Raw genomic sequence first — 14,638 nt, forward strand, 5'->3', positions numbered from 1 at the left:
TTTCTTTACCTTATTCAACACAATGGTCACAATCAAATAAGACGGAACTATGGCAGTCCAGTATAGAGTGGTAAGCTCGAACATCCAGGTTTGTCAGTCATATCAGTGTAGAACAAACATTGTCAGTATGGGAATGTAACACCGGGCTTGATGTTGTGAACCTATCAAACTTGTAGTCTTTATGTGAGTTCAGCGGTATCTATTGATTTAAGTTCTAAACAAAGAATCATTTGATCATTTTCGTAGGACACCTGAAAAAAAGATTGTGGGAGAGGACTTTGTATAAAAATTAATTATGGTGCAATAATACCGTCTAACTACTCCAGCTGTATACAACTCAGTACAACAGTATCTACCTGGAGGAATTTCATTTCGGGAGTGTTATAATACTGGGAGTTTAGGTAAACATCCCCAAATGGGTAAGCTTGTAAGTCTTTTCATGATCTTCACGACCATAAACATCAAAGCAATAGGTCCTAAATTGAAAGCTTCAACCAAAATTGCTACTTTTACAAACGGATGGGGTAACACTGGTTTACAGTCGGCAGGCAGTTCACCTTCGGCAAGCAGATAACTGAAGAGAGAGCTAATAAAGGGGTGTAATAGATTTATTCATGAGACACATCGTTCCTTATATCTTGAATACGATGGCAGCTATCTTAAAGCTGACTTTTTATCCGGGTGATTTTCAATAAATTCTTATTCAAAGAGCCTTGAGTACTGATAGTTACTCTTCGTTTTATCCATGGGAGATGCCAGACTAGTGGTTGTAATAGATCGTTATAGGGGATCGAGGAACAGAACAGTTGGAGCACGAGGTTATCTTTTCAAATCCACTAAGTTTTCACCATTCAGTACAGAATAATAGGAAATATAATGCCCAAACAAAATAAGGAAGTAAACAAATACTGGGGCTATAATGTTTCGACATCATCAAGATGTTTTCTGCCAACTCTTAACAACCTAATCTAAGTTATTACAAGTCTCATAGTTGTGTTTTCTCACCACTGTGACTATATGAACGATTCCTCCACTCTCCCACATTGCCCGGATATTCTGTATCTCTATGTTTGCTGTTTCTCTGGACTTCACAAAAAGTATTGGGTTCGTGGCTTTCGGAGTTTTCCAGGTTTTATGAAGACTCTTTAACTCTCAGACCAGAGTTTAAAATTGTTCTAGTGGTTCTTTCTGTCTGCGGTTTAGCGAGACTCCTTTTAAAGAAGCGGAGCGAATGATCTTAATTCCACTCTTCTTCCTTTATTCGGGCTTGTGACCGGTGGTGTCTCCTGAGGGATTTTAGGCACAGTTTATAATCTTGTTTAGCTCAGCATCGTTCTGAAGTTGGCCAGACAGAATACCGGATAGATCCTTTATTAAGAAGGGCGTATAGTAACAGAAGCAATAAAGCAGATGTAAAGGTGGGTGGGACTGCTAAGTATAACTTTATATAGACTATGAGATATTAGTGATATTGTGGCTGATTGAGGATGTACTTTGTTACCTAAGTTTATTAACACTAAGAAAACCCAGATCAAACTGAAAACCAATGTAAATTTGTATTCTAGGAAATATTAACTACCATACATTCAATGAACTCAACTAGTTAAAACAATCTGAAATTCTGCAGGCAATCAAAGGTTGCGCTACTTACATATGTTAAGGGTTGTGTCGACGCAGTTGGTTACTAGTTTCTAAAAAGGGTGACACTGGAGTTTATCATCAGAGCATCCAAAACTTTTTGTATCAGTAAGGTCAACGTCTGTTTTCCGAGAACAACTGATAAATTTACCGACAGTAATGTTTAAAACATAACTTGACGTGAATTCGTAGGGAAAATAGACCTTTTGGTGTTATTGTAAGTGGAAAGTAGACTATATAATGTTAAATTAAGCTAAGTTTAGGGCGTTAATTTCGAGGAGCCTGTTTTAATAGGGAGATTTAGGATTAAATATCTCACTATTTTTATCACGTGCTGCAGCTATTATGGGGAACAAGAAAACAGTTTGGTACAAGACCCCCTTTATTCGCACCGAATTTCCTTATTAAATGCTAGTTAAGTTTCCTCATTTTTTTGAGTTGCTGTAGGAATGAAGATAAAGTTGTGTTAAATAATTACTTGACGTCAACGTAAAACAATAACTAATCATATACGGACGAGTACAATAACTATATCCCCTAGACTGTCTCTGGGCACGTTATACTAAAGAGCGAAGAGGCATTGTCAAGTGATCCTCCACTTTATTTTGAGATCTATTTCCGCTGGTCTTTTGAACCGTATATTCTTTCACAGGTTTTTTTTAGTCTCCTGATGTGCATTTTAAATAAAGGCTTTGTCATTTATCTATTCGAGACATTCAAAGTGTTACTATCTACGTTTCTGGCTAACAATGTCACTTACTATTTTTAGGTTAAAACCTAAAATATGATAACCAGTGGAAGTAGTCTTGAAAACAGATTCTTCCAAATCAGGGTGATAATAGTATCACGTAGAAGTGGTGAAAGTTGACACATTTAGCTAACAGTTCAGGCGACACTTTAGGTTGTAGTTTTAGACAGTATTACATCCTTCATTGTGTAGTAGTACCTATCCCTTTAACTTTTATTACTAGGACGTAACAGAATTCGCCGGCGTTTATTTATGTCTTGAGATGTAAACGACTGGTTAGTTCGGAAACTTCTAGTTTTATATTGATATGGAGTTGGGGGAATAGATTTTTAACCTATCAATCTCCCACCAAACTTTGTATACTAAAACTTCAAAGGCAAACCAATACATACTCGGTGTATAGTAATCCTATAGGGTTCAAAACTTAATATTAGCAATTGGGCATGCAAACTGCTTTCATTCATTACACATGTCATATTCATATTTTTCCATTGGCAAAATTTACTTTTAGAGTTCAGGAAGGTGAATTGGCGACATTCATAATGCTGTTTAATTACAAACGCGTTAATTTTTACATCATCTGTTAAATATTGGTGGTGGTATAGAAAATGAATGTCGATGGTGTGATTATTGTTACTTTGTAATATAATCTTAGTCATTTCAGAGTCACTGAAAACGGAAATAGAAGAAATAGCTCTAAAATCGGTAAGTTAATTTGTTTACTTACTCACCAATGTAGGGAATTGATGTACGTGATTATGCTGCTCAAGTTGAATCAGAGTTAACGAAAATAGAAGAATCACTTATAAAGACATGTAAATTTTATACATTTATTAGGTATACATAGATATAACGGTCAGTCCTGAAGTAGCTAGTTTGCATAACCAAATTATCTCATGTGATGCTATCCTAGAGGTTTGTTTCTTATTTCTAAAGTATACTTCCATCATAATTAAGCGGATAGAAAACATACTGACTAATTTTCATGAAGATTTGGGTGCCATTAGCACAGAAATCCAGGATTTGCAAAGCAAATCTCTACAAATGAACACTCGGTTGCAAAACAGACAGGTATGTTATTGCACAGTAATGAGTTAATTTTCTGTTCACTAAAATTATTATTTTTACTCATTTTGTATATTTTGGAGTGAGTTAATCCTAATGGTAAAAGGAAAACATTGGTAAATACAGTGTTTCTGCCGACCACGAAATATAATAAATGATAGGCATTGAATGCTCAAATATATCTAACGTGTTTGATAAATTGATATCTATAGCACTATATATAATCTTAATGCGAACTTCGACCTCACTTCACTTATGAGGATTTATAGACCTCGGTTGTATTGAATCATATTTATTCCCTTGGTCGGTATCTAAGCTGCTAAATAAAGTTATTGTCTGGGAATTTACCTCTGTGTTTTGTGTCGATCTTGATTTAGGTTTTTCTTTAGGTGTCTAGATTTAAAGAGCACGCCTGCATAATGAGCCTAAGGGGATTCAGTTGATTCACCTTGGAAAATACTTTAATACGAATAGGCGGGTTTAACTAGCTAATAACAGAGTAATACTAAGATTAGTTAAATTATCACACAAATTATGTTCTATTCCTAAGTGTTTTATAGCTTTATCGAAAAAGAATTCATTTAGGGAAAAGAGCCAGAATTATTCATAAGTGTACTGTTCTGTATACAAATCATATTTTAAAATCCTTATCAATAACTTCTGAAGCTTTAGACGGCCAGTAAGACTTTCCATTATCAACTTTGATCAATTTTCCTCATGATCAGTATTCAAAAAAGTGAATTCAATACACAAATATACGATCAGTTAGCTAGTTGTTTAGTCAAATTGGATGAATCGTATCACGTATATAATCTATAAGCCATGTTAAGGTACTATTGACACTTTGAACATTGTATAGTTTCGTTTCAATTGATTTGTTTGTAATACATACAATGATTATATTTAAAGTAGACAGTTTTCTATGGTAACATACAAACATGTCCATCCCTTGCGCTTACGGTATTATGTTCATCCAAACGCTCAGTAAGTAAGAACACTAAAGTAGACGGTAACTCTTGAGCCACTTGCTTATGTAAAGAGATGATACTTTCAAAGCTTACAGACTTATAATTTCATTTTTGTCACATTCTGACAAGCCAATAAGTCACTTGATTTTCCCTCACTGATTTATTTCTCCCTAGGTTGTTCGGAGTAATTTAAGCCAGTTTCTTTCAGATATGGCCATTCCTGAAGAGCTTATACGGTAAGCATTTCGACCACATCTATAAAGTTACTTTGTACTATTGTCCATGACGTTGGCTTATTAATTCTTCAGAATTAGTTTTATTCTGAAGTTATATCAGAATTCTCTTCTTGTTTTTAAAGCTGATTGGCGAAACTTGTTTGTCCCACTTTGAAAGCTGCCACCTGTTTTTAATGGTATACTAATTAAATAATGTTGAGTACTAAAAACAAGTAATGTTTTAGCTAGCAGCCACTTTCAGTTAGTCTCTTCAATCTGAACAGTTATAATCCTTTCGATACTGGGTTGTAACGATCATTGTGCATCGCGTCCAAAAGTTCCGAATAAATCAATTAGTTAACAATATAATTCGACCATTTTTTTATTATTTGAACATAAATATTGGTACAAAGGGGCACCGAATACGTATGCGCCACACAAGTCACTTGATTTGTGTGTGGGCTGTGATACTGCCCGGTTGCCTATACCGAAGCAGGTGGTTTTCTTAGGGGGCCACTCTCTGAGTCTTCGACCTAAAGGTCTGATCCACATGGCAGTGGAGCAAAGTAAGGAGATGCAGTCCCATGGTAGCCGGTGACCAGTGATTGGTTCATATTCCACTTGTCCCTTTAGGATCCTGGAGCTTATGTGCACCACTGGTTTGGAATCAGGGTTTTTCAACTCCCCTAGGTAGACTCTCAGTATCCACCAACCGGTTAGATCGCCAGACATTCGCTTTTCGTCCTTCCAATTTTGTGAACAACACCCCCACCACGAGAAGGCAGTGAGTAGGACTTCCCTGGCAGTAGCCGTATACGTGTGACCATGTGAGAGCATTTCGAGAGCGAAAACAGACTCTCCCCACCCTCTGCCGTGCGAGGGAATTTTGGGGCTAATAATTCATTCAGTCACTCCTACTGACGTACCTAGTATGGTGAAATCCAAAACAAAACAAATGTTCCAGCCGTTATTTCTGGATTGGTTCATCATGATATGCAAACCCAACCACCACATCAAAGTAGTATCTACAATCGGGATTTCATTATTTGTTTGTTATTCTGCTTGTGATAAATTAACCTGTGTATAGAACTGGGTTCAATGATAGTTAGGTCTAGTCAATCCTAAACTTGTATGCAATAACTATTCACGGCAGCAAACGATAGGTAAAAAGTAAACTGAATTGGACAGGCATTTATCGTGAAGATATTAGTATCAATTGCTTACTAGGTATGTAAATAACCAGACGAGTCCAAATGTTATCTCTTCATTTAACCGTTTGATACTAGACGTCGAATTAACCACTCAATTGATCTGATCATACGTTTGTTACAGGTTCAAAAATTAGATCATGAATATTTATATCTTTACAAGCTGGATGAAAGTAATCTAATAGAAATTATTCCATATACCGAGTAGCATCAACTGTTTTCACTACTCTCACTGTTGGGCTAAGAAAATATGTCAAGTAATCACTAACACGCCAACTTCAGAGGTCACACCAGTAAGACCATCATGTCTTCCTTGCATCTCAAAGGAGAAAATTTAGTTACTAGTGTTATAATCGTAAAAGTCCTGTTTACTGCAGTTGAAATGCAAAATGCTCAGCTTGATAAGTCTTTAGAGCAATTTTGGTCCCATCGACACTTCTACTCAATTTAGTTTATTGGTTTTTGTTGTCTTCTGTTTGACCTCGTACATCAGGCGTATTGACCCTGATGCCTATTACCTTAATTTAACTTTTCGTAAACCAAGATCTGATAATTACATAGTTATGAGGTATTTTAGTGCTCTTGATGTTATTTTATCTGGGACAACCAACAGTTCACGAACTCCTTTTTAATAATAATTCTTTTAGACATATCATGTACACTCCTGTTACTGAACAAGAGTTCCTTGAAAACCTTCATGAATTAAATCATAAAATGAATTTCTCGTCAGAGCAATCTATGGCGGATTACAAATCATTTAACGATGTTAGTGTACTTCTAAAAAAGTTGAGAATTAAGGTAGGTATATCTTTGCAAATGTGTATGATTTATTTGTTGATTGCATATACTTCAATTTAGTTATTTATCTAGACCCAAGATAGTCATCTCTTAACTACAAAGCACCAGCTCCGGACTGTCCTCAGTCTGCATCAGTTTATCCAGATAACTAGTCTAAATACCCCTTATCCAATATAAAAGTTTTAATTTTTTTGATTATACTGCACTAATTAAGTGAAATCAAAGCACTAAGGAGGTATATATGTTACGACAATTTCCCGCATGATTTAGGCGAATTTAAATATGCCTACTTACTTACAAAATCAGTAGTGCAACGTGATATTAAGGATTTATTCATTTGAGGTCTTTTCTTATTTCTAAGGTTACTACTGATTCTCTGAAATATTGAAATTTTTTCACTCAATAAACATCAGTTCTTGTCAATTGTGACAATTAGTGATAGTTGGACGTCTGAAATATAGATCCTGTTCACCTAGTCTACTTACCTACCTACCTCAGTCAGTCAGCTACAACGTATGACCAGGCATATATATGCATCAGTCCAGGTTGCCATACCTCATTAGCACAACAAGATGAACACCAAATTCATAAAGTAGTTACTTCAATGGTAGTAATGTATAAAAGAAAGATTTTGTATAAGGATATAATGCAGGAAGAAAGAATTAGTTCGTAGAAATAAAGTAATTTTAATCTCATGGTTTAAGGGAAGACAAAGAGTGTATACACCGACACCATTGTGATAAATTCTGAGCTATGTCACCTAGAGTTTCCAACGACTGGTTACAATAGTCGCGCGGACCCCAACCAAATAGTCTGCATTTACCAACATGGCTCAGATCAGAGGTTAGTGACTTCAAGAGCTGATGCCACGTTTTAGTTTGGCCGCCCCTAACTTTCTTCCACCCGTCTCCAACACTAGTTAGCATTGCACGTCGTGGTAATCGGTGTTCAGGCGTACGTAATACATGACCCAACCATCTTAGTCGATGAGGATCCACAACCTAATCGAACGATTTACCAGCAGTCCCTGGTACCCTTCGTCTAACCTCACTATTACTTACCGTACCCGGTGATCCCAGCAAATGTGAGCAACATCTGTGACCAGATACCAGTCACTTGCGAGTATCTTCTACCCTTAATGGCCGCATTTCACAACCGTAAAGTAAAACAGAACGGACTGCTGTGCAATATACTCGTTCCTTAATTGATAGGCGGATATCTTGTCTTCGCCATAGGTGACGTAAGTTGGTAAAAGCCAAACGAGCTTTTTGAATCCGTGAAGAGATTTCGTCAGACACCAACCCATTAGAGCTGATCAAACTTCCAAAATAAGTGGTGTCGACGCGTTCGACTACTTCATTTCCTATCCTTAGTTCAGGTGTTGATGCGGGCCAATCCTGAAGCAAGAACTTGTATTTAGGGGGGGGGGAGAAATGCACCCCAGACATCGTGGCATTGTTGCTCAGTGCTACCAAAAGACTGCACTTTATTAGCATTTTCACCAAACTGGACTATGTCATCTGAGTATTCTAAGTCGATAGGTGGACCTCCTGGTAGGAGATCAATGCCCGAAAACTCAGTCAATGACAGCGTTATTTCCATCAGTAGGTCTATGGTGAAGTTAAACGAAAATGGAGAAAGTGGACAGCGTTACCGGACACCACTTGAGGTTACAAAAGCAGATGACAATTCGCCATAAGCTCTAACTCGACTGGTAATGTTCGAATAAAGAGCCTGCATAATGTTTATTTACTTCTGAGGTACGCCTTTCAATGACAGACACTGCCACAGAATCTCGCGATCTACAGAGTCAAGTGTTGTTTTTAAGTCAAGAAAGACCACGATTGTCGGACACCGGTAAGCATGTCTGTGTGCTAGAACCTGACGAATGGTGAATATGTGGTTGATGCAGCCACGACCAGGTCTGAAACCAACATGATTTCCTCGTGTTTGCAGTTCACGAGTCTTAGTCAGGCGTCCGATAATTATTGAGACTAGTATTTTAGATGCTATACTAGTCAAACTATTCCCTCTGTAGTTTTCACAAGATGATTTTGACCCCTTATATATTGGGACAATCAGTGGTTGCAATCAGTCCGATGGGATTGCGTCCAACTCCCAGATTTTATCTAAAATACTAGTCAACCTAATCGCTAAAATTGGACCACCATCTGGACCAGCTTCTCTTCCTCGTTTCAGACTAGCTTTAGCCTTTTGGACTTCGACTAGAGTCGGGGGGCCTACTTTAATGTTCCATTTACACTCTGGGAACTGTGGGTAGTTGTAGAGTAGCTGAAGGCCAGCTGAACTGCTCCTTAAAGTTTTCCGCCCATCGTTCTAAAGGTCTGGACTGGGAGCAGATAAGAGTGTTGTCGTTTTCCGTGATTGTCCCACACTTGACTTCTTAATTTCGGTTTTTTTTATTTGTCTGTAGAGCTGTCTTGTGTTACCTACAGCCGCCACATTTTCCATCTTTTTTGCTTTTGTTGCCCACCACTGCTCACGGTCGTTCCGCAGACTTTTTGTTAACCTGGATCTGATTTGTTTTTGCTCTTCATCGTGTTTGGAACCTGATGGGCTGAGTTTACAAGAGTCTATCAGCGCAATAGATGTAACGGAAATCCACTGGTTTTTCGTGACCATTTGGTTCAAATCACTAACAGATGTCACTGCTGTTTACACAGCTGTTCGTATATTTTTCCAAACAACATCTGGGTCAGCCTCGTTTTCAGAACTGCCTAAGTGTGGTCTCAGTTGTTCTTGGAATCTACTTTTGGCTTTAATGGGTCTCCTTAATGTGGTTTTCCTGCGTCCATAGAGGTGCAAGCATATGTGTCCTCATATTAGAGCATGATCGGCGTCCAAACAAGTATTCGAGAACGAGCTACAGTCTTCTATTGAGCCTCTCCAACGATGACTGATGGCAATATGGTCTATTTGAGTCCATCGTTGGTTTGGTTTAGGGGGTCGCCATGTTAGACGATGTCTCTCCTTATGCTTAAAATTTGTGTTTGCTAAAAATAAACGATTGTCTGAGCACAGTTGCAGCAGACGATCACCATTATCTGTTTGTTGTGCCGGAATACTAAAATACCCACCTAAATGCCTTTCTGTTTGGTTTAAACTACCTATCTGGGCATTAAAGTCACCTGCTACGAGTGCTATGTCTGAACGTTTAGCTTTCTGAAGAAGCTCAGATAGCTTTCTGTAAAATTCATCTTTCAATTATCTGAGCTGCAGTCGGTGGGAGCGTAGTCAGAAACGACAAAAAGGCAGCGACGTGTGTCCCTATCCTTCTGAGTTCTTACGGAGCCATTTGCTCGAACAGCACATAAACGACTGTTAACGGGGATCCACTCTAACATTGCTTGTTCCGCCATCATGCTTAGTGCTATCCCTACTCCTGCCAGTCCACGAGAACTGGCCGTCGGGTCACCAGATACACGGAGGGTGTATCTCGTTGGCTCTCCGTTTTGGCGAGGTGAGGTTAACTGAATGACCGCACTAAGATCCTGTATGCGTGTTTCAGAGACACAGCATACATCAATGGTAATAAATTCTAGGGTTTTGGCCAAGGAGGCCTGCTGGCCGATTTGACTTAGGTTGCGTACGTTGAAGGATCCAATGTATAGTTTGGAGCGAGGTTTCAGTAGACCTGGGACAGTGTTTTGCGCACTAGAATCGTTGGCTATGGTGACACTTCAGGAGGAAGCCGAAAAAGGAAGTTTAGAGGTGAAAGCCGATGTAGGAGGAATAATAGGAATTGAAGAGGGAGGTTGATTACGAATACAGTGGTCTTGAGTGCCGTTAGACGTATGAGGGCGGTTATCACTTCCCAGTTGCTCATACCGTGGAAGGGTTCTTCTGGAGGTACCTGAAAAGGAAATTGGATTAGGGGTGGTTTTAGTGACCTGAGGGCGTGACCTCAGTACCCAAGGGACAACTGCTTGGGGTCGGTCAAACACGACCTTTTTGTGAGTAATTGTCGGGTTATTTCCGTACTTGTTGAGACATTACCGCAGGAGACGGATATCCATGGGATAAGGCTAGGTGTGCAGTTTTAAGGTCGACGTTTTGTAAACCCACCCTTCCTTGTGGGAAGGCAGCATTGCTGTTATGTTTTTTTTTAAGGAAACACCTTACTGCCGTCACTCCTCTGTACAGTTAGCAGTACGACGTCGCCCTCAAACCTTGGGTTTACTGCTTTTAGTCTTGCTGCTCTTCAACCGACCTGTCTGGCATGTTAGGAACTTGAGGAACGATTGTTTCAGCCAATATAGGTTGGTTGATTCGTCACGATAGGCAATCTCGACCACCACGTCAAGGTAGCAGCAACGGTCGGGCCTACCTACTTCAAATAACAACTGTCTATTCGTCTTCATATGTAGTAGTCATCCATAAATTTTATATTTTGTTCACTTCTGCTATCAGTTATTACGTTATTTTATTTCAATTTAACTTTAGGCTGTTACAAAAATCCGGGAATTTCTGTTGGGTAAAATATACTCCTTACGTAAGCCACTTACAAATTATCAAGTTCCTCAAAACCAAATGCTGAAATTTCGGTAAGTATTTCAGGTGTGATATGCTTTTAGTTGAAGTCTCGAGTTATCAACAAATAATAAGTATTAATTACGTATAGCATGCATAAAATGTTGATGGTTAAATCAAATTGTCTATTGATTATTTGACAACAGAAAGGAATTTTTGTAGACGTAGTGTCGTCAAACACCATGTATACTTTTGACCCTCTAGATATTCCTTTAAATTATCATGACGTTGGTACTTCTGTTAGTACGTTCATCGTTGAGGTAATATATTTTTTGTATGAAACCTAATATCAAAGCAAATTGCTTTCTAATGCCAATCGAATGATACGCTCTATCAAATTGGCTAGCACATTACTTCGTAAGAGCGTACATTTATGTTGTCGAAAAACGCATATGCAAACCAGTTCATATATTTCGGATTGTCAGTCAATACAGGTGACAAAAATTAATCATTGATGTTGGTTGGGGCTGCTTATGTTGTTTATTTGTCAACTGTTTCATTTTATTAACCATACCAAACGATGTCTACTGCGTAACATAAGGGGTTCAACTCAACTCGTGTGGCGCATATATATTTGGTGCTTCCTTGTACCAATATTTATGTGCTCAAATAAAATAAATAATAAATAACAACTCAATTACTTGATCACATGTTTGAACCATGTTTCACTTCAGTTTTATCAGCTGAGCAGAATAATTAGTTCGCACACAAAGAATGTGATTCAAAGCCGAGTACAAAAAACAGCTCTTGGTTATTCAACATTTCCACAAGTCTTTCTTATTACACCAAACCCTCCGAAAAACAAACAATATGTCCTTAGAATGAGTTTTAAGAGGTCAAGAGCGTCTTACGCTCTTCGAAGCCATTTAAAAGCATAATTCGTTTCATTTAGATTGAATATTACTTACTACAGATTAACGATACAAACAGTCCCATTTAATAGCTAGAAGAATTATCCTAGAGCGAAATATTATTTTCGAAGTGATAGTTGTTTCACCATTCCAGTTGCAGCATGGATCTGTTGAAAATAATTTGTGTTATTGCGGATCACATTATTGCCGTTCTATGTGTTTCGAGACATGAACAATCAATTTAGAACTGGTATATACTTTTGCTTTTGTAATTTAATCGGTCTGTTTGTGAGTAAATGTTACGTCAGGATTCAATTGTTTTCAATCTGACTGACCTGAGTTAAATTATACAAGTTGAAGAAATGTAGAATTTAAGGGTGATAGTAACATAAGAAACTTATTTTTGAAGTGCGAAAATTCCGACATGTGTTGCTACCTGATGCATATAACTGGTTATATTTTTCAAGTCATATTTCAACATTTCTATTGGTGTTTTCTTCCTTTGTATCCAGATTTTACAATTCGTTCCTCTTAGCTCATGATCGAGAGATAGCTAAAGAAGTTAGGGTGGAGTATATCAATACGATGAGTAAAGTTTACTACGCCTATTTTAAGGCTTATGGTGGTAAATTAACCAAATTACAAGTTAGTCACTAAGTTTTACTAAAGCTTAACTTCATACATTTGTAATTCCGTCCTACTTTATTATTTTTCATGTAAAAATGTATCGTTTCAAATTTTGTGCCTTAAATGGACGGGTTTGCCTCAGTAATATTTTTGTCTTAGTTGTAGTTAACACCAGTATAATAGTGCTTAATGATAATAATCTAGTTTATTGTATGTTCTTATGAAAGGAAAACATCATGATCAGTGTGTATCTGATTTTAACAAATAATATTGAGATTGTTAAATATTTATCTGATTTAAAGTACTAGGTTAATTAATTGGGTGGTATCAGCGTTTACAACTATACAAAAGAATATATCGTTATAAAGATAATTTGTAAGAGGAGAAGGTATAAATTGTTTGGAAAAGAAAATCAGATACGTGCGTTTCTTAAATAAACTTAAATTTATATACAAATAGTATGAGTAGTATGTTTAAATCCCCCTTTTTTAATCGGAACCGTCTCTCACGCACAAAAAATCTTTCGTCCAATATGCAGTGAATATACGTCTTCATAATAGTAAGTTATTATTTTAATTGTAAATAATTCTCTTGTTCAATGTAACTCAGAAATCAGTAAGAAATGCACTCAACTGCCAATAATAATAATAATAGTAATAATAATAATTATTATTATTATTATATCCTAGTGAAGATTAAATTGCGGGTAACTTCTGAGAACCATTAATGGACTAATATATATTCTTATTGTGCAACTATTTAGTAACGAGATTGTGTATATCTATATTCCTTTTATTATAAGCTTTATTTTGACCTATGGACTATTATGATACGGTTTACTATTCTTAAATTATACTTAGTTTGTTGATTACAGTCTCCCACGATCACAGCCACTTTTTGGCTTGATCTTGTACAAATGTCATTTTCTGTTTTATGATGTGATGTGGGCCGTTTGGCTTGTATATATACCAGGTATGTTTGAAATAACTGGTTCGTATAGTAGAAGCTATTATTGATATTCTGGACTCAACTGGCAGGGCTAGGATGGAAAAGGACCAATAAAGACGCTGGGCTGCTCATACTGGTCGAACGTCGTTGGTTTGGCACAGTGCTAAGATTGTATGAGTCGTATTCTGATTGGCGAATACGTCACATGGTAATTAGCCGGGCTTAAAGTCACAACAATTACCACGTACAATCACGTGGTTACAATCTCAGTAATCAACCTACGAAACCCATCTCTGTAGATCCCATCTAATTAAATTTTGCATGATTTATAATTTTTCATAATGTTACAATTCTGTTCTCTTTTCTCTCGTTAATGTAGCTTGATACAACTTATGAAAAAGATGATTTATTAGGGAAAAATCCAGATAAATACAATTCTGCATCATCTACATCCAGTCTGATGTTCAATTCAATTACTAATGTTACTAATAATCCAACCGTATCAGTGTCTTCTAATTCTGGAACACGTGTTGGACTTTTTGGATTAAGTGATCGTGCACTTCGTGTACTTAGTAAATCGAATCTAGAAAGTGCTATTATTTTACCACATGTGGCCAGCAACGTGGATGCTAAAGTAAGTGAATCAGTATAATTTTCTGATTTCTTGATTTTGAATATGCTAATACATTTCCATAATCAAAAAGGTACAAGTATTTATAAACAGTTGTCTACGCAAGATACTCAATATCCGTTGGCCGATTACCATCCGTAGTAGCCTATTGTGGGAGAGATGAAATCAGTTCTTATCTGAAGAGGAAATTAGGGAAAGACTCTGGAAGTGGATAGGACATACATTACAGAAATCATCAAACTGCATGAAGAGGCAAGACCAAACTTGGAATCCTGAAGGGAAACGGAAAAGTGTAAGACCAAAGAATTATAGCAACTCTCCTACAACCGATTTCGATTATAGTTAATTTTGGTTAAGCCTTTTTACTAACTTACTTAACAGATGATGTTA

At 37.2% G+C, this 14,638-nt stretch overlaps 1 protein-coding gene across 2 annotated transcripts in view; it reads left to right on the forward strand.

Moving 5' to 3' along the window:
• The first annotated feature begins 1,626 nt into the window (after positions 1–1,626).
• Positions 1,627–14,638, forward strand: part of VPS52_1 (Vacuolar protein sorting-associated protein 52) — a 29,008-nt gene continuing 15,996 nt past the window's right edge. Inside the window, exons 1-11 of one of the 2 annotated variants that reach the window (XM_051212051.1) lie at positions 1,627–1,855; positions 2,898–3,007; positions 3,051–3,091; positions 3,126–3,201; positions 3,234–3,301; positions 3,344–3,457; positions 4,594–4,655; positions 6,490–6,640; positions 11,105–11,205; positions 12,555–12,687; positions 13,997–14,251. In XM_051212051.1, the coding sequence (XP_051072190.1) occupies positions 2,995–3,007; positions 3,051–3,091; positions 3,126–3,201; positions 3,234–3,301; positions 3,344–3,457; positions 4,594–4,655; positions 6,490–6,640; positions 11,105–11,205; positions 12,555–12,687; positions 13,997–14,251 (1,014 nt within the window). In that variant the 5' untranslated portion in view covers positions 1,627–1,855; positions 2,898–2,994. Of the gene's footprint in view, positions 1,856–2,897; positions 3,008–3,041; positions 3,092–3,125; positions 3,202–3,233; positions 3,302–3,343; positions 3,458–4,593; positions 4,656–6,489; positions 6,641–11,104; positions 11,206–12,554; positions 12,688–13,996; positions 14,252–14,638 lie in introns of both variants that reach the window. The other variant, XM_051212050.1, reaches the window with a different exon arrangement.

This window comes from Schistosoma haematobium, chromosome ZW (assembly GCF_000699445.3).
Source record: "Schistosoma haematobium chromosome ZW, whole genome shotgun sequence".
Taxonomy (NCBI): domain Eukaryota; kingdom Metazoa; phylum Platyhelminthes; class Trematoda; order Strigeidida; family Schistosomatidae; genus Schistosoma; species Schistosoma haematobium.